This window comes from Pan troglodytes, chromosome 4 (genome assembly GCF_028858775.2).
Source record: "Pan troglodytes isolate AG18354 chromosome 4, NHGRI_mPanTro3-v2.0_pri, whole genome shotgun sequence".
Lineage (NCBI taxonomy): Eukaryota > Metazoa > Chordata > Mammalia > Primates > Hominidae > Pan > Pan troglodytes.
Genome location: NC_072402.2, coordinates 177814773 through 177840191, shown reverse-complemented (window position 1 = coordinate 177840191; position 25419 = coordinate 177814773). Strand labels below are relative to the sequence as shown.

At 49.8% G+C, this 25419-nt stretch overlaps 1 protein-coding gene across 2 annotated transcripts in view; it reads left to right on the top strand.

Annotated features, from left to right (window-relative positions):
- GFPT2 (glutamine-fructose-6-phosphate transaminase 2) overlaps positions 1-25419 on the top strand; it is a 56071-nt gene that overhangs the window by 7958 nt on the left and 22694 nt on the right. For both annotated transcript variants that reach the window (XM_016954461.3, XM_016954462.4), the window contains exons 2-9: positions 7539-7646; positions 9564-9662; positions 10188-10313; positions 14581-14639; positions 15302-15436; positions 17802-17863; positions 21235-21314; positions 21824-21941. In XM_016954461.3, the coding sequence (XP_016809950.1) occupies positions 7539-7646; positions 9564-9662; positions 10188-10313; positions 14581-14639; positions 15302-15436; positions 17802-17863; positions 21235-21314; positions 21824-21941 (787 nt within the window). The remainder of the gene's footprint in view (positions 1-7538; positions 7647-9563; positions 9663-10187; positions 10314-14580; positions 14640-15301; positions 15437-17801; positions 17864-21234; positions 21315-21823; positions 21942-25419) is intronic.

The following is a 25419-nucleotide window of genomic DNA, read 5'->3' as shown; positions in this document are numbered from 1 at the left end:
ATGGGTCCGGGGGTGTTGTGCGGGGGGACGTAAGCCTCTGTGTTTGATTATCTTGGGGTTAACCGAGAGTTCTGGTGGCACCGTGCTCCCATTGTAAGGGTCTGGCACTCAGGGACCTCCTGCCTCTGTGTCCCTCTTGTCCTTGCTGTGGGTCCCAGCGAGTGGAGCTGCTTATGCTTGGCTGAACGTGGCTGTCTCAGACCCAGCTCAAAGGCTACCTTCTCTGGCATTCCTCCATCTGTTCATTCATTCACTCAACATGGATTTATTGAGCACCTAAGATGTGCCAGGCCCTGGGCCAGGTGCTGGGGACTCAGCAATGGATGAGACAGATGTGGTCCCATCCTCCAGAAGGTTACAATCCAGCGGGGAGCCGAAGAAAAAGACAAGGAAGCAAGTGCAGCGTGGAATAACCAGGGCCATGAAGCAAGTGCAGCGTGGAATAACCAGGGCCGTGAAGCAAGTGCAGCGTGGAATAACCAGGGCCATGAAGCAAGTGCAGCGTGGAATAACCAGGGCCGTGAAGCAAGTGCAGCGTGGAATAACCAGGGCCGTGAAGCAAGTGCAGCGTGGAATAACCAGGGCCATGAAGCAAGTGCAGCGTGGAATAACCAGGGCCATGTGGCTGGAGAAGGTGGCGGGAAAGGTCTGCTAACACCTGCAGAATGGGTCAGAGGCGCCTTTGCGAAGAGCTGCCTACTCCCACCCCAGCGGGAAGCCCTTTCCCACCTCCTCTGTGGGCTTGGGAGGTCCCTGTGCATCCCTGTCCTTCTCTGGAGCCCTCAGTGAGGCCCCCCGATGGGTCCATCCCAGTAGCTTGCAGCACCCAGTACAGCAACGCGGCCTTGTGGGCCTGAGAACTGCTTACAGATGAATTAAATCTTGACCAAGCCACAACCAAGTAACGCATTTGGTTTAACCATTATTTCCCCAGGCAGAAGGCCAAGATGAAATGACAGTAAATGGTACTATTTCCCCCTTGGTTTTATTGAATGATAAATCTCTCAAGGGATAATTTCTCAAGCTCCTTGCCCTGGGGCAGGCACTATTGTAGCCATCACCCTGTTTCACTGACAGGGAAACTGAGGTCTGAACATTCAGTGACTTGCTGGAGACTGCACTGAAATCAAGGGGTGGAGCTGGGGTTCGAGGTGGGTTCCGGCACTGGCCACGGCCTCTGTGCTTCTGGGTATGCTTTGGCTGGTGAATGGCAGCAGCAGGGAGGAAGCCAACCCAGGCGGGTGGCCCTGGGCTGGTGTTTTTAAGGCTGAGGCATGTGCTTAGGTTGCCCCTTCTTACAGCCCTCTTATGGCCGTTGCTTTTCCAGGGGAGTGGAACAGGGGACCAGCCAAGTCAGGTGGGCCCGGCCCCTCTTGTCAAGGGGCAAGAAGGCCTGGCCAGGGCAGGCCTGGCGTCCCCTGCAGAGGGAAGGGCCGTTGTGGCCCTGGTGCTTCGGACATGCCAGGAGGGTTCGAGCACTGGTGGAAAGCAGAACCAGCCAGAGGTCCGGCCTGGCTGGGGGTCCCAGGTGCCGCACGGTCACTCCTCCTGTACCCAGAAGCTCTCAGGTCCCACTCAGCAGAATGCCTGTGCCACAGGAAATCCAGGTGAACCAGTCAGGTCTGCGTCATGTGCACCACTGTCCAAACAGTCGGTCCATGTTAACCCTCAGGCCTTGGCTAGGACATCCCCCTGTGGACAGAATGAAGTCTTTGCTTATTTAGACATTATCTGGCATCTAGATAATGATGATGTACTCATCACCACCTAATTCACATAGGGGCACATGTGCCATGGCACACGGTGAAATGTCTTAACCATCTAAAGAGGACACGTGCAGTGGAAAGGAAGTTTCTGCTCAACATCCAGTGACCTCAGAGGCTACCCTTGACTGCCCTCTGGGCGTGGTGCCCTTCTAGAAATGCTCCATGCTCCTCCCCCAGCCCTTGCATAATTTACTCATGTTCTGCAAGCTTCTTTTTCCCTTGACACATCTTGGAGATTTAAATTGCCTTCCAAGAGAACGCACAGCTTTCCCTTGCTCTCTGTTGAGGGCTGCCTGCAAAAGGCCCTGCTGTGTGGCTGCACTGTCCCTTGCCTGTCGCTTGCCAGACATCAGGCTGTCACTAGTCTTTGGCAACCACAAGAGCCCTGAGCAGCTGTCCTCGCACGTGTGCACATGCATCTCTGCAAAAAGTCCGCTGGATACCTTCTTAGAAGCCCAGCAGCTCTGCTCCACAGATGTGTACGTTTTTAATTTTGAGAGATTGCCAGATTGCTTTCCAAAGAGGGTATGTGAGTTTAAACTCTCACTGTCAAACTGTTTGATCTTTACCGACCTCATGGGTTTAAAAAAATGGATTCTCACTGTAGCTTTTATTTATGGAGGGAAGGAATTCCAAAAGGGAATTCTGATGTAAATAGCAGGAGAAATTCCTGGGAAAGGAGCTTCATTTTATTCTGTGTTTTATTTTTAAATGATAAGAGCACAGCGTGAACGCTATTTTATTCACTTGAGTGCAGTAGAGAGGATCCAGCCAAGAGGATGAGCTGCAAAAGCAAAGAAACAGAGCTGCCTTCATGAAAGAAGTGACCGGAGGGATGTCACTACGCAAGAGGGCTTGTGGTGAAAATGAGATTTACGCTTTCTTGCGCCAAGATGGTGAAAACCACACTCCTTGGCAGCTTTTCTCACTGCAGTCAGCTCCCCTGCTGTGCCTGAGTGGGCACCGGGCCTCCCGGCTGGGTGCGGACACAGCTGGTGGTCCTGAGGACAAGGACCCCTTATGCCCCCGCTGCTGTCCAGGAGGCTGTCGTGGGTCTGAAAGTCAGCGGCGCCTTGCGGAGCGTGCCGAACGTTCTCGCCTGACGTGTGCAGGAGTGAAGCGTGGCTGGGAGGTGGGGGAGCTGCAGGGGGGAGTTGCAGAGCTGACTCATTATGCACTCGGGAACATCATTCAGATGCAAAACCTTTTCAGAGTTGGCAATGGGTACATTTCTGAACCTTTGTGTCATCTGTGATGTCTGTCTGCTTCCCTTAGGGTGGTACAAGTATAATTCTAGAACATTCCCAGCCCAGGATGCCAGGAAAGTTCAGTGTAAAAGACTCTAACAGATTTTATTGAGTTGTTCCCTCCCTCGCTTAACTGTGGTCTTTACGTCGACCACAATTTGACCATGTCCCCACAGGGAACTTTCTGGTTGTTGTTTTTTTCTTTCTTTCTTTTTTTTTCTTTTTGAGATGGAGTCTCCCTCTGTCACCCAAGCTGGAGTGCAGTGGCGTGATCTCAGCTCACTGCAACCTCTGCCTCCCGAGTTCAAGAGATTCTCCTGCCTCAGCCTCCTGAGTAGCTGGGATTACAGGCACGCACCACCATACCCAGCTAATTTTTCTATTTTTTAAGTTCAGACAGGGTTTCACCATGTTGGCTAGGCTGGTCTTGAGCTCCTGACCTCATGATCTGTCCAGCTTGGCCTCCCAAAGCGCTAGGATTACAGGCGTGAGCCACTGCGCTGGCCTCTGGTTGTTTTTAGAAGAATTAATGTTATGAAAAGTTTCACCTAGGCTGGGCACTGTGGCTTATGCCTGTAATCCCAGCACTTTGGGAGGCCAAGGCTGTGGGGATAGCTTGGGCCTGGGAGTTCGAGGTTGCAGTGAGCCGAGATCACAACACTGCACTCCAGCCTAGGCAACAGAGCGAGACCCTGTCTCAAAAAAAAAAAAAAACATTTCACCTAAACATGAATGGTGATAATTGCACAACTCTGAATATACTAAACCACTGAATCGCATGCTTTAGGTGGCAGGCTGCTACGGTACATGACTTATGTCTCCAGAAAGCTGTTAAAATTTTTTAATTGACATTAAAAGATGTATTAGTCCATTTTCATGCTGCTGATAAAGACGTGCCCAAGACTGGGCAATTTACGAAAGAAAGAGGGTTAATGGACTCATAGTTCCACATGGGTGGGGAGGCCTCACAGTCATGGTGGAAGGTGAAAGGCACGTCTCACGTGGCGGCAGACAAGAGAAGAGAGTGTGTGCAGGGAAGCTCCCCTTTATAAAACCATCCGATCTCATGAGACTTATTCACTCTCACGAGAACAGCATGGGAAAGAGCCGCCCCCATGATTCATTTACCTCCTTACACGTGGGAATTGTGGGAGCTGCAATTCAAGATGAGATTTGGGTGGGGACACAGCGAAACCATATCAAAAAATAACTATCTTTTTAAAAAATAAGGTGACAAAAGTACCTCCCATGCCCAGATGTTTGGGGGCTGTCGTGTGAGCCTCTGGAACCATAAATACTCAGCAGCAGTGCTGCGCGGCCCTCACTGGGGGCACTTTGGCCCTGCCGGAGAAGGGCCTGAACTGCACACACAGCCCTTACATTCAGCTCCTCTCACCTGATCTAAAGATGGCAAGGAGGACAAAAATAGCCTACCGAGAAAATTGCCCTTGGCTGATTTTAAAGGAAAACGCCTGTAACTGCTCAGAAAGCATAGTGTACATATTTTTATATATAAATCCCCTACCTTAATACATATGTGCAAACATATCCTGTGTACAGTAGCTTTCAGTAAGAATTTAAGTATAATTTATAGTACTATTTAATTTTATTGCCTATTTTTGACTGTTTATAGGTTAATTAAGTTTATATGATGGGACCCCACTCACTGTTTAGGAATATAACATTCATTTCATTGAAGTTGATCATTTATTCAGATGTAGCATATTGACATGAATCTGATCTTCTTAAATGACCAGAGATATTCCAGGTGGTTTCGTATATAATCACAATCAGCTGTCTGTTATCTACGGGCAGGTTGTCCTCTCTGAGGTTCACCTCTGGAAAAATTTCAATCCTGATCAGACCTTTCTCTCATCCCAGCAAAACATAGTTGGGAAAATAAACCTTCTTGTAACCCTCGTGGCATCCATCCCGGGGCACTGGCCAGTGGGTAGGAGTGTTTAAGTCCTGAGTCGGGGATTCTTGGTTCCACTCTGGCTCTGGACGAGTCACAGGCTCCCCTGTGGCTCTGGTCCAGAAGTTAAGAGGAGGGCCATGGACTAGCCTCAGAGGCTGTTTTGAGCATAGGATGACTCTGTGGGAACTGGTGGCCCAGTGCCCGGCCCACAGGGACTTCTCAGTGAGGCGAGTCGCTGTTGTGGCCTGAGAGTTTGTTCCCCCGTCATTCATCTGTTGAAATCCTCAGCTGCATGGTGGTCTTACTAGGAGGTGGGGCCTTGGGGAGACGATTAGGTCATAGGGACATGGGCCTCACGAGTGGGATGAGTGCCCTTATTTAAAAACTGCGGAGCCAGGCGTGGTGGCTCACGCCTGTAATCCCAGCACTTTGGGAGGCGGAGGTGGGCAGATCATGAGGTCAGGAGATTGAGACCATCCTGGCTAACATGGTGAAACCCCATCTCTACTAAAAATACAAAAAAAAATTAGCTGGGCATGGTGTCGGGCACCTGTAGTCCCAGCTACTCGGGAGGCTGAGGCAGGAGAATAGTGTGAACCCGGGAGGCGGAGCTTGCAGTGAGCCAGGATCGCACCACTGCTCTCCAGCCTGGGCAACAGAGCTAGACTCCGTCTCAAAAAAAAAAAAAAACCTGCGGGCCAGGCAGGGTGGCTCACGCCTGTAATCCCAGCACTTTGGGAAGCCGAGGTGGGGGGATCACCTGAGGTCGGGAGTTCGAGACCAGCCTGGCCAACATGGAGAAACCCCATCTCTACTAAAAATACAAAATTAGCCAGGTGTGGTGGCACATGCCTGTAATCCCAGCTACTCGGGAGGCTGAGGCAAGAGAATCGCTTGAACCCGGGAGGCGGAGGTTGCCATAAGCCAAGATCGTGCCATTGCACTCCAGCCTGGGCAACAAGAGTGAAACTCTGTCTCAAAAAAGAAAAACAACAAAAACAAAAACAAAAACAAAAACCTCCAGAGAGACCCTGGCCCCTTCCACCGTATGAGGTTGGAATGAGCAGTCACTGTCTGTGAGGAACGGGCCCTCACCAGACACTGAATCTCCGGAACCTTGATCTTGGACTTCTCGGCCTCCAGAACTGTGAGAATAAACATCTGTGGCTTATAACCCAGGCAGTCTGTGGTATTTTGTTACAGCAGCCCAAGCCAACTTAGGACAGTTACCGTGAATATGCCTGAAACCCAGTGACATTTCTGTGATCCATACTATTGCCTCCCTCCAGGGATACAGATACACACTCATCACATATTCTGTTCCACATGTGAACAGGACTGGGTGCCAACACACAGTGAGGAATACAAAGATAGAAGCACCAGCCTGTGCCCTTGGTGGGGACTGTGGGTGTCCCATGACGTGAGAGCACTGAGGTGGCCAGAGCCAGGAGCACACCTGCCCAGGGCGGGGGCTGGAGCTGAGCTTTGAAGTGGGCAGGTTTTCCTGAGCAGTGGGAGCGAGGATGAAAGGACAGAGGGATGATGGGATGAGGATGGGGCATGCACAGGGCAGGAGAGAGGACATCAAGGATCTGTCATCACAAACAAGGAGTGGAGGAATCTGGAAGGCAGAACCAACACAACGGCTAACTTTCTGTTTGGAAAAATATTATCTTGAAATATGAATACAGAAAGTCAAGTGGAACAAAATCTTCTTGACTCATAGGCCTACCTTGAACATAAGGATTCTGCAGGGGCCAAGGGGCATGAGATGGTTTTATTCTTGCTGTCATAAAAGTAGTGCTTTTTTTTTTTTTTTTTTTTTTTTTTGAGACAGAGTCTAGCTCTGTCGCCAGGCTGGAGTGCTGTGGCACGATCTCGGCTCACTGCAACCTCCAGCTCCCTGGTTCAAGCAATTCTCCTGCCCCAGCCTCCCGAGTAGCTGGGGTTAGAGGCACGCACCACCACGCCCAGCTAATTTTTGCATTTTTAGTAGAGATGGGGTTTCACCATGTTGGCCAGGCTGGTCTCGAACTGCTGACCTCAGGTGATCCACCCACCTCGGCCTCCCAAAGGGCTGGGATTACAGGCATGAGCCACCGCCCCCGGCTCAAGTAGTGCTTATTTAAGGTCAAGTTTCAGCCTTACGGAGAAGGGGACAGTGGAAGCAAAGGCCCCAGCGCCTGTCCCATCTGCCCTGGGGGCTGCTGTCCCTTCCTATGGCACTCCAGATGTGTGCTCTGCAAATCAGGGAGTGCATGGAGGTGGGGACTTCCGGATGTCCTAAGGCGGTTGGGTTTCATTGCTGCCTTTTCTATTATGGACATTGCCACGCTGAAAGCTGCCTCCTGCAAGTACAGCATAGGATAAGTTCTCAGCAGTGGAACTGCCAGCCCAAGACATGTGACACAGGCTTTCTGGGGGTTTTTGTCACAGGAGGAAGAAGGGGTGCACCATTCTTCAGCTGTGCTCAGGGAGGGGCATACCCACCTCTGCAAGCCCCTGGGAGACCTTTGTGATGCCACCTTGGTGCATCCCCCAGAAGCGTTTTCTTCCAAACACGAGCTGAATATTTTATGAATGCACCATTTTTTTCTCTTTGAACAGGAATCTTTGCCTACATGAACTACAGAGTCCCCCGGACGAGGAAGGAGATCTTCGAAACCCTCATCAAGGGCCTGCAGCGGCTGGAGTACAGAGGCTACGACTCGGCAGGTGGGTGTGCGGCTGCCCGCCTCGTGGCTGGGGACCGGGCTCCGCTGCTGTGGTCTCACCCATCTCCACTGCAGGGGGGTTTACAACCAGGGCATTTTTTCTGCTACTTTTTAACGTCTCTTTTCAATATAAAAATAACACTTGTCCGTTAAAGAAATTCAAAAACTATAGAAAAATAGAAGAAACAAGGGCAAAAAACCCCAGAAAACCCCCTTCATCAGAAGTCCCCCCATCAGGAAGCAGAGAGGGTACAAAGCCGCAGTCATGCAGCATGAGTAAGTCCTGGACAGCTGCTCTGCCGTGCGGTGCCTGACTTGAGCAACACTGTATTTTGCACATAAAAATTTGCCAAAAGGGTAGATTTTCATATTTTTATTTTTATTTTTGTCACTCAGGCTGGAGTGCAGTTCCAAGAAATTGGCTCACTGCAGCCTCCAGCTCCTGGGCTCAGGCGACCCTCTGCCTCCCCAGCAGCTGGGACTACAGGCGCGCACCACCACACCCGGCTAATTTTTTATTTTTTGTAGAGATGAGGTCTCACTGTGCTGCCCGGCGTAGCCCCAAGCGATCCTCCTGCCTCTGCCTCCCAAAGCACTGAGACTGTAGGTGTGAGCCATTGAGCCCAGCCAAGAGGGTAGAGCTTATGCTAAGTCCTCTTATCACACACAGAACGATACATAAAGAGGGCAGGAGCAGACTCTCGGAGGGGATAGGCTGATGGCATAGACGGCGGTGGTGGTTTCATGGGGGCACACGTGCCTCCAAGCTCATCGAGCTGTAGACATTAAGTATGCGCAGCGTTGTGTTTGTCAGCCCTGCCTCAGTGAGGTGGCTTCATTAAAAAAGGACCCCCCATCCGTCTTTGGGACCCTTCTCCGGTCACTGTTGTCTGTGAGGGTGGTCTGTGGTGGAGGTGTTGTACGTTGATATTTTTTGTTTTTACCTAATTATGATTATGCAATTTTGTAATTTTATATTCTTCTCTTTTCACTTGGCATTTCTAGGATCCTAAATTCATTCATTCTTCTTTTTTTTTTTTTTTGAGACGGAGTCTCGCTCTGTCACCCAGGCTGGAGTGCAGTGGCGCGATCTCAGCTCACTGCAAGCTCCGCCTCCTGGGTTCATGCCATTCTCCTGCCTCAGCCTCCCGAGTAGCTGGGACTACAGGCGCCCGCCACCACACCCTGCTAATTTTTGTACTTTTAGTAGAGACGGGGTTTCACCATGTTGACCAGGATGGTCTCAATCTCTTGACCTTGTGATCCACCCGCCCTGGCCTCCCAAAGTGCTGGGATTACAGGCGTGAGCCACCGCGCCCAGCCGATCCTAAACTCTTTCTCAGTAGCTTTCTAAGTGGCTACACAATGCTCCGCTGGGTGGCTGTCCCAGAGTTCAGGCCTCCATTCACTGCAAAGGTGGATGTTTAGTCTGTTGACCTTGTTCAATTATGCAGCCTGAGGAGAAAGGGGGAGCCCGATGGTTTTAAATCCCTGTCGACTCTTAATAGGAAGCACGTCCGATAGATGCCGGGAGGAACACTAACGCAGTGGAGATACCAACGAAATAGCACAATGCGAGGAGCCCTTGGGATAAATGCCCTGCCTGGGCCCATTGCCATCAGCCGAGGGCCTGGGAGCGCCTGCAGCGGGGAAGTGTCCCGAGGGGCTCACCCTAGCTAGGCAGGAGCGGGGCTGGGGGCAGCTGCGGCCTGGTGGAGGCAGGGGCTTCCTCACTTGCTGTTAAGCCTGGCCGCAGTCACAGCCTCTTTCAAAGCAGATTTCCTGAAAACTGTACAGCTCTCCAACCTGCCATAAACGGACAGCCCGGGGCATGCAGCCCTGACCCTGCGGAGCACCTGTGCCAAGTGTGTGAGAAAAAGCTTTGGTTGCAATATAACAAATAATGTCTACATCACAGGTGTGGCGATCGATGGGAATAATCACGAAGTCAAAGAAAGACACATTCAGCTGGTCAAGAAAAGGGGGAAAGTCAAGGCTCTCGATGAAGAACTTTACAGTAAGTGGAGGACCTCTGAGTGGGAGGAGCCGCTGCAGCGCCGGCCGCTTTCTAGGCCCGTAATCCAACAGCGCCGGAGACTAGAGATTCTCCTTTGTCCCAGCTCAGATAAACAGAGGGAGGGTTAAGCCCATGCTGTAAAACCGGGCTTCGCAGGGTATGGGATGGTTTATTTTAGGTGGTGGCGGCACATGGATAATTTTTTTAAGTGTGAAGGGTTACATACAGTAGTTATTTTAATTATTCCAGCAAATGATACTGCTTTTCTGTTTATGGTAGGGATATATCATTTTCTTTTTAAAGCAAGTTTATTTCTGTGAAGAAGTGAGCTAAGCTACAGACAAGTAGTAAATAACCCTCAGCACGGGTGGTTTGTGGGCCTGTGCGGACTCCCAGGGTGGGAGCTGGTGAGGAGGTGCCATCGGTGTGGGTGACGTGACTTGGGTAATGACACCAGGTTGCACTCACAGTCCTGGGTCGAGGCTTGTTGTTCAAGTGCGGCAAACTGATTTTCCTTTCATTTAGAACAAGACAGCATGGACTTAAAAGTGGAGTTTGAGACACACTTCGGCATTGCCCACACGCGCTGGGCCACCCACGGGGTCCCCAGTGCTGTCAACAGCCACCCCCAGCGCTCAGACAAAGGCAACGGTATGTGGCATGCTTCCCCGTCCCCATGGTTCCACCTCACCCTGAGCTGTGTCAGGGCCAGTGCCCGCCAAAGCAGGTTCCGCGCCCACCTCTAACTGACTTCTCAGCCTACTTCATCTTCCCAAGAGAATGCGGACGTCCCCTCTCCCAGAGCTCTGCCAGTGGCCTGGGCCTCAGTCAGGAGGCAGGCAGCCTGGTCCTAGGGTGGTGCTGGCCTCCCAGGAGTGCGCAGGAAAACGATGGCACTTAACCAGGAGAGCTGCTGGCTCCTTGGAACCCAGCCCATGAGTGGGATGAGGCCGCGTGAGGGACTGAGGGGCCTGGGCACGGTTCCTCCCCAAGTGACGGAAATGCTGCAGAAGGGTGTGCCCTTCAGGCAAGGATGGGTTCTGTCCTTATGCAGCTAAACCTGTCTTTTCCCCGCAGAGTGGTCCAGGTGAGGGCAGGGGCTGTACTGGTCTTGATTGGTGCCACCAGACACACCGCGGGCCCCAGCAGGAGACCTCAGCAGCCAGGGGCTTAGGGTTTGGAGAAGTAGGGGCTGCAGCCCGAAGCCCAGGGGCTCTTCCCAGGTGGAGAGCCCTCAACTCAGCTTGCTTCATGTTCTTAAAAGTTGAGAACCACTGTGCATAGAAGTCCAGACTTTTGGCATCACTTGAAAAACTGGAGGATCTGGAAACACTGAGCTGACAGCACGTTGGAGCACCACAGATTGGCAGAGGGCCAAGGTCGCTGCACCTGCTGTCCTTGGTGGGTTTCAGGCTCTCCTGTTCGCCCAGTCACCCCCTCAGGCCAGCTCACAGGTCTATGTCACTTGCATGGGTCACCAGGACAGTTCTCCACGCGTAATTCTCTTAAATGACACCCTTGCCCCCTCTCATGGGGGAAAGACTGGTAGGTCTGCAGCTCCTGGTGGCAGTTCTCAGGGGTCTGTGGTCAGCCCCAGGGCGCCGGGTCCCCTGCAGTGGGATGCAGTAGGCATGGAGCAGAAGAGAGGATCTAATCCCTGTCTCCTCCCAGGCCTCCAAGGGCAGGCAGGAGTCTAAGACATAAGCTGGGCCTTCCAGGGGGTCCCCCACTCTAGGTGAGGCCTGGTCCAGTCACGAGCCCCTGAAGCCCCCAACCTGGACATGCCAGGGGAGGGTGTACAGCAAAGACAGTGATTTCAGAAGTCAACTGGACCCCCCAACCCAAGACATCCTCTGGCATAGTGTAAGTTCGTGCCGAGCCTAATGTTAGATAGGACCAAATACATCAGAGCAGTTACTGGGAGCTTATTAGCTGGCACTAAGCCTTGACACTTGACAAGTCCCACTGCGGTTAATCCTTGTGGAAGTCAGGCCACAGGAGAGCAGCACCAGCCTGCTTGGTGTCCCCCACCCACTGCTGATCAGTGGTTCTCCGAGGCAGTGTAACTGGGCGGGATGGGCAGGCACCCCCACCACCCACAGAAAGTGCAGTGGTGCTGCTTCTCCCCAGAGCACTCTGCAGGGCCTCACCAGCTCACCCCGCCCAATTTGGAAGGGAAGGCATCCCCCAGAAAACGGAAGGAGAGCCCCATCCACCCTGCTCAGCAGAGCAGCTTGGTGGTAGCACAGGAGCCAGGGCTACTCATGCATCCACGTGATCAGGGTCTTGAGGGAGTGAGGTTTTTGCGAGGGCCTGTTCCTTGGGTCTGGCTCATGCCCTGAACCATAGGGCATTTCGTGACTGAGGCACGCACCCTATGTCCAGGAGGAGGACAGCAGACCCCATGGTGCTGAGGACCTAGAATGTACATCTGGCCAGAGCCCAGGTCAAGTGCAGAAGCTGGTCCCTGGGGCAGTCGTGCTGGCCGAGAAAACACTGCGCCCAGACCATGTGCCCTGAGATGTTGCCACTTTAGCCACGGCCTCCTGCCCTTCCCAGTGATAAAATGAACCTCATTGGAAAATCCCCCACTTCAGTGTAGATGATGATTCTCATTGCGTCCCCAAAGCAGGGAGGCTCCCAGGAGGCCCACCCACACCCAGACTTGGACACTCCAGCCCTGACTCAGGATGAGTAATTGAAAGAAAACAACAGGGCAATAAGCAAAGATTTATAAAATTTCTTTGACACTCAGCAGTGATAGCTGAAGAGCATGCTTTTAAGGAAGTCTGAACGCCCAGCAACTACACCACACAAGGAAATTACACAAAGATTCTGCAGAGACAACATGGATTCCAGAAAACAAATTAATGATAGGATCATAGACTGAGATGAAAGAAAGTGTAGCAGAATTAAGAGAATAATGTAAAGAAACAATATCACCGGCCAGGCGTGGTGGCTCACGCCTGTAATCCCAGCACTTTGGGAGGCCGAGGCGGGCGGATCACGAGGTCAGGAGATCGAGACCATCCTGGCTAACACGGTGAAACCCCATCTCTACTAAAAATACAAAAAATTAGCCAGGCATGGTGGCGGGTGCCTGTGGTCCCAGCTACTCGGGAGGCTGAGGCAGGAGAATGGCGTGAACCTGGGAGGCGGAGCTTGCGGTGAGCCGAGCTCGCGCCACTGCACTCCAGCCTGGGCGACAGAGTGAGACTCCATCTCAGAAAAAAAAAAGAAAGAAAAAGAAACAATATCACCATAGATATAAAAAAATGGAGAAGGGGATGGACGTGGAGCCAGTTAATATGGATCCAACATATGGGTAACTGGTGTGCACAAGAAGCGATCAGAGCACAGAGCAGTAAAAAATAAATAAATAAATACATAAAAAATAAAGCTGAGCTGTGGTCAGCACATCTGTTGAAACTGGGCTTTTCTTATTTAAGCCCTCCCATTTTTGGGTGTGACCTCACAAAAACAAACACTACGATTTTTTTAAATAGAGGAAATCATGGTGAGAATAAAGAAAAAGAATAATGCAAAAGGTTTCAAAAGATGCTGTGGGAGAAATCTTTCCCGAACTGAAGGAAAACTTGAGTTGGATATCCAAAGAAGGAATCAAAAATAGTCAATAGACCAGGCACAGTGGCCCAAGCCTATAATCCCAGCACTTTGGGAGGCCAAGGTGGGTGGATCGCCTGAGGTCAGGAGTTTGAGACCAGCCTGGCTAACATGGTGAAACCCTATCTCTACTAAAAAAATACAAAAATTAGCCGGGTGTGGTGGCAAGCACCTGCAATTCCAGCTACTTGGGAGGCTGAGGCAGGAGAATCGCTTGAACCTGGGAGGCAGCAGTCGTGGTGAGCCAAGGTCACGCCACTGCACTCCAGCCTGGGCAACAGAGTGAGATTCTGTCTCAAAATAATAATAGTAATAATAAAAACAAATAAGACTTCACAGTGATGCTTTGAAAAAAATAGTCAATATTTATGAAGCGTATCCAACATCTAGACACCTCCTGGTGGAATTATTGAACCTCAAGGGTAATAGGGAATCTTTCTGTCCTCTAGGGGGAGAGGGAAACGGGGCTACTTGCCCAGAAAAATTCTCAGGCTGGCCTTGGATCTTTCCCTCAAGGCACTCATACACGGGCTATTTATTGAGAAAATGCAGTGGGGTGGAGGCAGACATCCCTCACCGCATCCCTCACCGCATCCCCCCTGCCCCCCCGCCACCTCCCCGCCAGGATCAGCGGGGTGCTACCTGTGCAGGAAGCCGCCCGCATGAGCTGGGTTGTGCGGCAGGAATTGGGGAGGTGGGAAAAGCTGCAGCTGGCAGATCCTGCTGTGCAGGAATGTGGCTGAGCCTGGGGATGCCAGAACTTCTGGGATTTTTCCCCCAAGGAAACCAGGATTTTAAAGTGAACACTCAGAATTTTAAAAACTCAAATATTTTTACAACACAGTGTGGGTCAAACACAGCACGGGGCTGGACTGTTCTTTGCGACCTCTTTGTGCCTAAAGCCAGTTGAGAGTGCCTGGAATCACTTCTGGAGCGAAGGGCTCATAATCCCCGTGGGACATGAACCCCAAAGCCTGTTTGATACTATAATAGCACACAGGGGAGAGCTCTCTGCACGGTCAGGCTGGTGGCTGCTGGTCACTGAAAGAGGGATGTGTATTTCCTCCGGATCCCATTGTAGTAGCCGCTGCCCTAGACATCCCTGGTGCTAATCCCTGGTTCCACTGTAGTAGCTGCCGTAAACATCGGTGCTAATCACTGTAAACAAAGTGTGCTTCACAGAAGTCTTGAGGCCTAGAGTTTGCAGAGAGTTCTCAAGCCTTGAAATCATCTCTCTTCACATCTGACATGAACTTCCTTCTCAATAGCATTTCTCTCTTCACTTTTCTTTCAGAATTTGTTGTCATCCACAATGGGATCATCACAAATTACAAAGATCTGAGGAAATTTCTGGTAAGATGCTTCCCCTAGGTGATGTCTCAGTCCGGTGGGATTGGTCTCCCCAGAAACTTTCCAGCCAGCTCATTTCCTTGCGGAAACCAGTGTGGGAACTGAGTGAGACCCACACTCAGCCACGTCACCGTGTTGAGAAGAAACTTCTGCCTTGGCTGAGCCAGGCCCTGCAGATCTCATTTGAGGAGATAACAGGGCATTAGTGTTTATCTCAAGGGCCACTGCAGATTCCCAGAATCAAAATAACAGGAGCTTCGTTTTATTAAACTGTCTGCATTATATAACACAGCGACTCGTATACCGGCGGAGTTGGGACGGAAAGTCAGACAGTGACTGTCTAAAGTTTGAAAGGCTTTGTGGTGTTAGTTGGGATGTGGGTGGGTTTGACTCAACATATTTTATCATTTTGACTGCTGTTATTTTGCAATGTCCAGATTAGTGGCAAGGGCGAGCTTCTGAGGTGGGATGATCTCAGGGCCTCCCGGAGTGACTCAGAGATATTTGGCTGTGTGATGCTGGCAAACATTTTTCGTCCCTTCCCAGTTTTCCTTGTTCTTGACTTAAGTCACTCCAAGGGCAGATCACCAGGGAGGAGAGGGAGTTGGCCAGGCAGGCATTGTGCAATGACCAATCTCTCACACTGTGCCGACTGCATATTCCAGGAAAGCAAAGGCTATGAGTTTGAGTCAGAAACAGATACAGAGACCATCGCCAAGCTGATTAAATATGTGTTCGACAACAGAGAAACTGAGGACATTACGTTTTCAACGTTGGTCGAGAGAGTCATTCAGCAGTTGGTGAGTTACAAATCCCATCTGTCTAACTCATTCCTTCATTCTTTCATTAAAAACATTTTTTTCAAGCAGCAAGTGCCAAGGAATCCTTCATTTTTTATAAGCCCTTATTAGACAAACTTGCACAGAGTCCTGAGGATAAAAGACAGCCCATCTGCAGAGACTGGCCTTAAGATGTTACACTCTTGTAGAACTGGAAGATGTTCTGTGGTTTGGGTAGTCAACATCAAATAGAAAGTGCCCTGCTTCATCGTGACACTTCTGAAATTGTGACTGGCATTAGAGTCCATGGCTTTTTATGATGCACACGTGAGCTTGGTGGTGGTGTGCAGAGAGAGTTGTGGTACCAAGTGAGGATGTGTTTCTAGGTTTTTCTTTTTTGAGACAGAGTCTCACTCTGTTGCACAGGCTGGAGTGCAGTGGTGTGATCTTGGCTCACTGCAACCTCCACCTCCCAGGTTCAGGCAGTCCTCCTGCCTCAGCCTCCTGAGTTAGCTGAGACTACAGGCACGCACCACCACACCTGGCTAATTTTTGTACTTTTAGTAGAGACGGGGTTTCACTATGTTGACCAGGCTGGTCTCGAACTCCTGACTTCAAGTGATCCACCTGCCTTGGCCTCCCAAAATGCTGGGATTTACAGGCGTGAGCCACTGTGCCTGGCCTGTTTTTGTGATAGGTGATATCACAGCATGTCTGTATGTGGAACGGAATGGCCCAAAAGAGGGGGAGAGGGAGAGAGATTGGGGACATCCCAGAGGACAGGGCCTAGGGAGCAGAAGTCCCTGAGAAGGGAGCACACACTGGGCGTATTGTCCAAGGGGAGGCCCCTACACTGAGGAGGAGGTGGAGCAGACACAGGCCCATGCGGGGTGCGGGAGGACGAGAGGGGTCCGGGCCTCTCAGAGCCCATCCTGTCAGACAGCAGTGCCACCCACTAGCTCCCCCAGGGCTGTGGCAGCCTGGACACTGGCCCAGAGTCCAGAACATCTGGCAGGCACCACCCTGTAGTGTAAAATACATCATTCTTGAGCAGGTGTTTTCAGAGTCTGATTTAAAAAGTAAGTCTACTGTTGAAGCCTTTTTGTCCCCTAACTCCCGTTTTTGGAGGTCCATCATTTAGAGGGCGTGTTTGTAAAAAACAGCCTGTCCCACATTTAATGTGCTGGATAAGGTACAGTGAGCCAATCAGGTATTACAGCACGCTGTTTCTTCGTTTCCATTTTTATTTTGAAATTTCAGAGATACCTCTCTCATAATGACACTTTTAAACTGAAGACTTTTCCTACCTGGGACAGTACCGGGCTCTTTTTGGCAGAGAACGTGCAGTGTTTTTCCATTCAGTCCTATTTTATTGTTGACAAAAGCACCAGGGTCTGCCTGAAGCCCCCTGGTTTGGGGCAGTTTGAAAGCCCCGCTGAGGCCTGGGGACGCTGACTCAGGTTCCTGGCCCTGTAGCTGAGTTGGCAACCTGGACCCGACACGCTGACCACCCAGGGCCTGGGGCTGCCCGTGGCTTCCACACTTGGAGGATTTCTTGTGGAAATTCAGATTTGCAGCTGGTTATATATAACTGAGCTCTGCTAGGGTTGAGGTAAGTTAGTACAGGATGGTCAGGACGTGGGGGAAAAATTTACACCAAGAATTTAAGTCAAAAAACCATCTGGCCTCTTGTGTTAGGAGAGCTGGATTCTAGTTCTGGCTTTGCACAAACCAACCAGCTGAGGCCCAGAGGGCAGGTGACAGTCGTATCCATGGAAAGGATAATAGCAGTGATGGTCATGACAACCTGTGCTTCTCTTGGGTCTCCGGATGCCAGGCTCAGTGCATTAGCTTCTCATCGTCACGGAAGCCCCGCCAGGTGGCGCTGTTCTCACTTCCTTCACCGATGAGGAGAACGAGGCGCCAAGAAGGCTAAAGGGAGAGCCCAGTGCAGGGGTGGAGCCAGGATTTGAACCCAGGCCCTACCGTGTGTTGAGCTAAAGTGCACTTCACAGGGGCTTGCTGAGTAGGTGCTGTCCCTGAGCAGGGCAGGGAAGCCTGGTCCCAGCTATCATTTCCTGTGACTCTCACTGCCCCGTCTACCCAGCTGGCACCCCTGCCGGGCTCCCTGTGGGCCTGGGCAAGCCGCACACTGCTCACCGTGGAATTCACACGTTCTGGTTTGTGGTACTTCCCGTGGCACCGTCTGTTTTGCTTTCCCTCGTGATGTCACCCCGGATGCGCTGTTCTGCACTCAGCTCCCCGAGGGACCCCAGGACCTCCCGCCATCAGGAGGGGCCCAGGGAGACGCATCTGGGCTGTGGCCAGGCTGCAGCAGCGGCTGCTGGAACGCGTTGACCCTCACTGTTTGTTTGTGTGTTTTCAGGAAGGTGCATTCGCGCTCGTTTTCAAGAGCGTCCACTACCCAGGAGAAGCCGTTGCCACACGGTGAGGCAAAACACACTGGCATTTCCCATAAGAAAGAACGAAAATAAAATCACTTAGCTGGAGGGAGAAGGGAGAGGTAGGGCCTGTGGCACGCTGAAAGGTACTCGTGGTGTCTAAAGAACAACTGTGGCTCAGCCCCGGGGACCGCGCCCCACCATCTCCATGGCTGGTGGTGCTACACTTCTGAATTAAAAAAAAAAAAAAAAGAAACCAGAAAGTTGGATTTGTGTTTGAAATCTCCACAGATTTTTAGAGGTGGGCAACAAATTCCAGTTATAAATAAAATCGTACAGACGGGGCAGATCCAGGTTTTGTGGGGCTTGAAGCCTGTACAATATGGGCCCCCCTTTAAGAAAAAGCAGAATTATGAACATGAAACTAGGGAGCAAAGTGAATATTGATTTGGATCCAGTACAGCAGAGGCCTTGAAGGCCCGGGGCTCAAGCTTCACCTTCACAAAGGAGCATGCCAGGAATCGGCTCAGAGAGCCTGCTTGCCCCCATGTGTCCCTCTGTTACGGTGGGCCCCCAGTGTTGCATGGATTTACAGAAGCAGGTTAAGTGCCATCCCGTTTATATTCACATGGGTTGATCGTCCATCCAACCATGCAACTAATATTTGCTGTGCACTTACTGTGTGCTGGGCCCTGGGGACTTAGTGACATCTGACCTGGTCCCTGCCTTGAAGGGCTGAACAGGTGTACAGGAGGGCAGAGACGGGCAGAGGATAGTGATGCCCTGTGCCCGTCCCCAGCACAGGATATCACCTTACCTGGCAGGGGGGCAATGGCAGGTAGCCCCAGGCAGGCAGTGGGAAGAGGAACCAGCATGAGCAAAGGCAAGGGGCCCAGAGGGAGTGGGACCTCCCAGGATCACTGTTGGAAGGTGGGGGCATGGTGCAAGGGCATTGGTGGGATGGAGGCGTTCTAGGCCCAGTGTGTGTTTACTGACACCTGCTGTGTGCCAGGCATGGGAGACAGTGGTGAGCAAGGTGGTATGGACACTGCTCCAGGGCCTCAAAGGCTGTGGGGAGTGGAGAGAGGCGGACAGAGGCCGGCTCTAAATGGCCTCAGTGCCCTGTGGGCTGCGGGCTTCATCTGAAGCCCCAGGGGAGCCATCTAGAATGAACCTGTGGCCTGGGAGACGGCCGGAGAGGGTGAGGCTGTCTCTTCCAGACTGGCGTAGTATCTCAGCAGGAAACAACAGGAATTTATCATCATTTTTTTTAACCTTTTCTAAGACTGGAACTAATTTGCCATTTGGAATTTAATTCCTTCAATTCATAGAATTATAAAATACCAGTTGGTTCCTATCAAATTTAGAAGCCCTTTTTAAAATCCAATTTTATCATGATTTACTTTTTTAAATGAACTCAGAAGAAGGCAGCGTGAAGAAGCAATAAAGCTTTATTTTTCTAAATTGCCTATAACTGAGGGCTCTATAACCTGCAGTACAATCTTCGGGTTGTCTTGGGAGAATTATATGTCTTCAGGTCTAGAGAAACCACAGAGCTCAACCTACAGCAATAAAATTTGGGGGAGTCATTTGCCAAGAAAATTAGATAACCACCTACTTTCTCACTGCCATTATTATAAACTATTTATGCTAGTTCCCCACTGGCCCCAGAACTATGTCTCAGATTTGCTTTACACAATAAATGATTAAAATATTCAAGGTGTTCATAGCACCTTCCTCAAAGCCCCAGACTTTGTCCCCCGCTTTGAGAAGCCATAAGTGGGGTCCAAACAGGCCAACGTGACTGGAAAATAAGGTCTGTTATTGTTGAAGAAAAATTTAGGGACTGCACTGAGTCAGGCTAACAGATTATGGATATATGTGGACTGGATTCAAGCTGATGAGCAAGCACTTCATTAGTTCATTGATCTAAGTTAGCAAGAAATCACCTAAGGTAAAATGTTACTGGATTGTATTCCAATTCATGTGTTTGAAACAGCTCTCTTAAATTGTCTTATTACAGTGTTCGTCTGTGTTTTCTTCTTATTAATAAATTAATGTGTAGAGGGAAAAGGCACACATCCTTTCGTAACTACTGCACTTTTACCTGCCTAGTTTTGAAGAACTGCAGGTTTAGAGCGCATGTGTTAACCAGAGTGAGCCGCTTATTTCTGTGCACACCTATGGTAGATTTTATTTGCATGCTGTAATTTATAAGAATGAGCAAAGGATTAGATTTTGGAAGCAGGATGTCATTTAAATCATGAGATCTATTTATTTATTTATTTATTTAGAGATGGAGTCTCGCTTTGTCGCCCAAGCTGGAGTGCAGTGGCGCGATCTCGGCTCACTGCAACCTCCGCCTCCCGGGTTCAAGTGATTCTCTTGTCTCAGCCTCCAGAGTAGCTGGGATTACAGGCACCCCCCACCATGCCCAGCTAATTTTTGTATTTTTAGTAGAGACAGGATTCCGCCATGTTGGCCAGGCTGGTGTCGAGCTCCTGATCTCGTGATGGGCGCGCTTCAGCCCCCCAAAGTGCTGGGATTACAGGCGTGAGCCACTGTGCGCCCAGCCAAATCATGAGATCACGTCCACCACTAGAAGTTGTGAATCAGAAGGAAATATCCTAAAGCTCTTTCCTAAAGATCCCCTGCTGAGGTGCTCAGAGAGCCGGGCTCCAGTGGCTGAGACAGTGACGCTGGGACAGGAGGCCTGAGTGAGGGCCCCTCACCTTGGCCAGCTGCAGACTCCCTGAGATTTTGCCTGTGACAGTTATTGTCCTCTTTATGATGAAGTCTACCTGGTACGGGGTGAAGATTCTAAACTTCCATCCACGGGGTGTCTCTTTGGCAGAGACAAAAAACCACCCAAGAAATCACCTTATGTCACCTACAAAGTAGAGAATATACAAAAGTCAGTCAGACTAGCGCCCACTAATGCTAGAGAACTGGGCTAGGGGAAGGGAAGGAACAACGGGGGGTCTTTGGGCAGATGGTGGGTGCAGAGCCCTATTGTTATAGGGATGCGCTGCCGTCGAGGCTGGGTGGAGACCTAGCGTGCCCCTGTGCCCCACCAGCGCCTCCTCTGCTGCCAAACGCTCAGCCTCCGCCATCTAACCTTGTGGGTTGGTCACATGTGGGGACTTGACTGGACTGGAGGAGGCCCGGCCTAGGAGGGTGGGAGTGAGACAGGTTACCAGGCTTACTGGGCAGGTGGGTGATGCCAAGTCAGGGACCTGGGACTCAGGAGCTGGCCTTTCCATCCTGTGCTCCAGGCGTCCTTCATGTGGGACCTAAACAGGATCCTCCACCACTGGGAAAGGGCTAGATTTGGGGATCCTACCTCAGATGCTGGGCAGACACCCAGCGCTGGGCGTCAAAGGCAATGGGTAATGGGATGCCTCTTTCTCCCTACAGGAGAGGCAGCCCCCTGCTCATCGGAGTCCGGAGCAAATACAAGCTCTCCACAGAACAGATCCCTATCTTATACAGGACGTGTAAGTTTCTCAAGAAGTACCGGACAGCACAGCTGCTGGTGTCGCAGGACTCGGCAGCTGCTCTGGCACAGTCAGCTCCCCTCTGAGGCAAGGAAACCCCACTCTGAGCCAGACCCAACAGGCACACAGCTCCAGGTCTAAAAGGTTTTTGTGCAACTGAGACTTGGCTCCATTTTTTTTAAGCTTTTTATCATGGACATGAATTTATCATGATTTTGTATATTGTCAAACATACACAAAAGTGCCGTTGTATAACGGCAACTGGGCTTTGATGTGAGTGCTTCTTTGGTTTGTTTTTGTTTGCATTCCTCTCACACTGTAGCCATTTAAATGCTTTTGCAGTGGTACTGTGCTATTTGGGGATCTTTTACACGATTTGGCTGACACAGCCAAAGCTAAAAATTGCAAATTTCTCCCACACATATTCAGAGGGGAAATTGGTTCCTTGCTGCATATTATGCAAACAAAACATCCCAGTGGGATTTGCAACCCATTCCTCCATTTGCTAGGCACTCTGGAGAATGTGAAGAATATCTGTAAGACACGGATGAAGAGGCTGGACAGCTCCGCCTGCCTGCATGCTGTGGGCGACAAGGCCGTGGAATTCTTCTTTGCTTCTGATGCAAGGTAACTGAGCCTTCTCTTCGCTTCCTGGGATTACGTAATCAAAGAATGCCTGTCTAAACACTGCCGGTTCTTACTCATCCTTCCATGTGAGCTACCGTGGCTCAGCAAGTCGCAGGGCCAAAGAAGAGTTCAGCCATCCCTGGGCCTGGGCCTGGAGTCCTTGTCCTAGGAGCACCTGCATGACTGTGGTAGGCAGCCTTGGTGGCCAAAGGCCAGATGCACTGGTGGGCACAGTGCTTCGAGCCTGCACAAAATGAATGGGTTAGTTGCCAATGTTGTAAAATTTGGAGATTTCACAGAGAAATCTGAAATCTCTAGCTTCTCTGGAAGAACTAGCAGATCTGGGCATGCTGTGCAGCCCTCTCTCAGGTGGCAGGTGTCTGGATCTGCTCAAAGGCTGCCCCCTTTAGATGAGACAACTGTGTCTAGACCTCAGTCCCTCCCATGCCCCTCCCTGCCTTTGCCTGGGGTGAGACCATTTGTGAAAGACAGAGCCAAGACACAGGGAGTTTTTCAATTGATTCTAAAGTCCATGCTCTCATCAATCCACTGAATAATGATTTTGAAATTTGAGAAATTCTGCTTTATACTCATTTCAGAAAAAAAAAAAGTTATACACACACTCACACACACACACACACAGAGAGAGAGAGAGAGAGAGAGAGAGAGAGAGAGAACCAGAGCACTTTCCTGCCATTTGAAGTAGAAAACTGCTGTAATCACCTCTGGTACCTTCTTCAGAGACCCAAAGGCTTGGGCCTTTGTTATGTTTCCATTCTTGATGGGTTTTCTCTTTCCCGACCAGCCTCTAATAGGGCCGTGCTGTGAGGCAGGGAGGACACCAGGCCGGGTCTCCTGGGAAACGGGAGCCACAGGGAGGCGAGGCCTGATTAAATGCACAGCCAGCATCATACTTAGCGCTGAGGTCAAGGCAGCACTTCCCAAATGGTGCCCCTTAGAACACGCCGAGAATACCAACAAGACACTGGTATTATTTCAGTGATTCTAAAACACAGAGAACTGTAGACTTTGGCATAGTACCATTAGAATTTGTTGAAGCTTTTATTTCTTAGAAGTTTGTCAAATAATTGTGATCTTAACGATCAATAGTAACTTATATTCAATGAAATATGATAGATGTTTCTTTTTTTATTTTTATTTATTTATTTATTTTGTCTCACTCTGTCGCCCAGACTGGAGTGCAGTGGTGTGATCTCGGCTCACTGCAAGCTCCGCCTCCTGGGTTCAAGTGATTCTCCTGCCTCAGCCTCTGAGTAGCTGGGACTACAGGTGCCCGCCACCACGCCCAGCTAATTTTTTGTATTTTTAGTAGAGATGGGGTTTCACTGTGTTAGCCAGGATTGTCTCCATCTCCTGACCTCATGATCCGCCCTCCTCAGCCTCCCAAAGTGCTGGGATTACAGGCGTGAGCCACCGCGCCCATCCAGATGTTTCCTTTTTTTTAAAAAAAAAGGCATGAATGCCTGAAAGGAGAGGAAATAATTATTTGTAGGCAATACTATTACACATTTTTAAATCCAGCCAAAAGGCTGTTAGAACTGATAGTACTAGCAGCTGGGAGTAAAGGTGTGGAAATCCTATATCCTGGCCTTAGCCACTAAGCTGTATCTGGTTCGAGTGGGACCTTGTCCACCTTATTCTCAGGTGTCACCTCACGTGACCGGGCACGATGCAGTCAGCAAACGTTAGGTGAACCAAAAAAGCAATACTATTCACCACAGCTGGAAAAAAAAATGCTTTAGAGTAAATTTTAACAAAAATACTCTAGAACATATTTGGAGAAGTCTACAGAAATTTACCATGAGGAAGTAAGAGATTTGAATATAGGAAGAGATTCCACATTCCTCAGTAGGAAGGCTTACTATTCTTTTCTTTTTTTTTTTTTTTTGAGACAAGGTCTCATTAAGTTGCCCAGGCTGTCCTCGAACTAACTCCTGGACTCAAGGGATCCTCCTGCCTCAGCTTTCAGAGTAGCTATTTTCAAAAATTAATGCACTCAACATTTAAAACTAATTTAATGATTACAAGTTATTTTTAAAAAATATTGACTCTACCCAAATTAATCTGTGAATTCTGTGCTGTAATTAAGACCGTCCAGGCCGGGCGCGGTGGCTCACGCCTGTCATCCCAGCACTTTGGGAGGCCGAGGCGGATGGATCATGAGATCAGGAGATCGAGACCATCCTGGCCCACACAGTGAAACCCGGTTTCTACTAAAAATACAAAAAAGAAAATCAGCCAGGCGTGATGGCGGAGGCCTGTAGTCCCAGCTACTCGGGAGGCTGAGGCAGGAGAATGGCGTGAACCCGGGAGGCGGAGCTTGCAGTGAGCTGAGATCGCACCACTGCACTCCAGCCTGGGCAACAGAGCGAGACTCCGTCTCAAAACAAAACAAAACAAAACAAAAAAAACCCTCCATATTATTTTATTTGTTTATGCCTTTGGAACTTCAGGAAGTGATTCTGTCGCGTGTAGTGTAGAGACAAGAAAGACAACACGTGCTGAGAAAGGAATGGCAGGTGGCCCTCCCAGATGTGAGCACACTGTCCAGCTTTTGGGCAACAGTGGCCAGTGTGTGCGGGGCACGGTATGAGAGCCTCACCAGGATCCCACGCGATAATCATGACAGACCTCTGGGGAAGGCACAGCTCTTTTCTGTTTACAGAGGCGGAACCTGAGACAGGAACTCCAGGGGGTTATGTATGTTGCCCACGGGCACAGGTCTGGCAAGTGACAGAGGCCCCGAGTCCACCTCAAGCCTAACTGGTGGGCCATTGGTTTTAATGACTAGATTACATGACTACCCATTTTGGAAATAAGATAATTATATTTAAACAAACATGTGCATGCACACATAAATATAAACACACATGCATCATGCATTGTTGGTTGGTTAATGCTACAATGGAAGCAGTGTTGATCTCTCGGAGACAGGATAGGGCCGTTTTTACTTCTTGTCACTCCATATTTCTACTTTTTATACAAAAAAATATATTTCTATACAAAATTTTGTATAAAACTCTACTTTTATACAAAGCATACAAAGTTATTTGTACACTTTTATACAAAGCATACAAAGTTATTTGTACACTTTTATGCAAAGCATACGAAGTTATTTGTACACTTTTATGCAAAGCATACGAAGTTATTTGTACACTTTTATGCAAAGCATACGAAGTTATTTGTACACTTTTATGCAAAGCATACGAAGTTATTTGTACACTTTTATGCAAAGCATACGAAGTTATTTGTACACTTTTATGCAAAGCATACGAAGTTATTTGTACACTTTTATGCAAAGCATACGAAGTTATTTGTACACTTTTATGCAAAGCATACGAAGTTATTTGTACACTTTTATGCAAAGCATACGAAGTTATTTGTACACTTTTATGCAAAGCATACGAAGTTATTTGTACACTTTTATGCAAAGCATACGAAGTTATTTGTACACTTT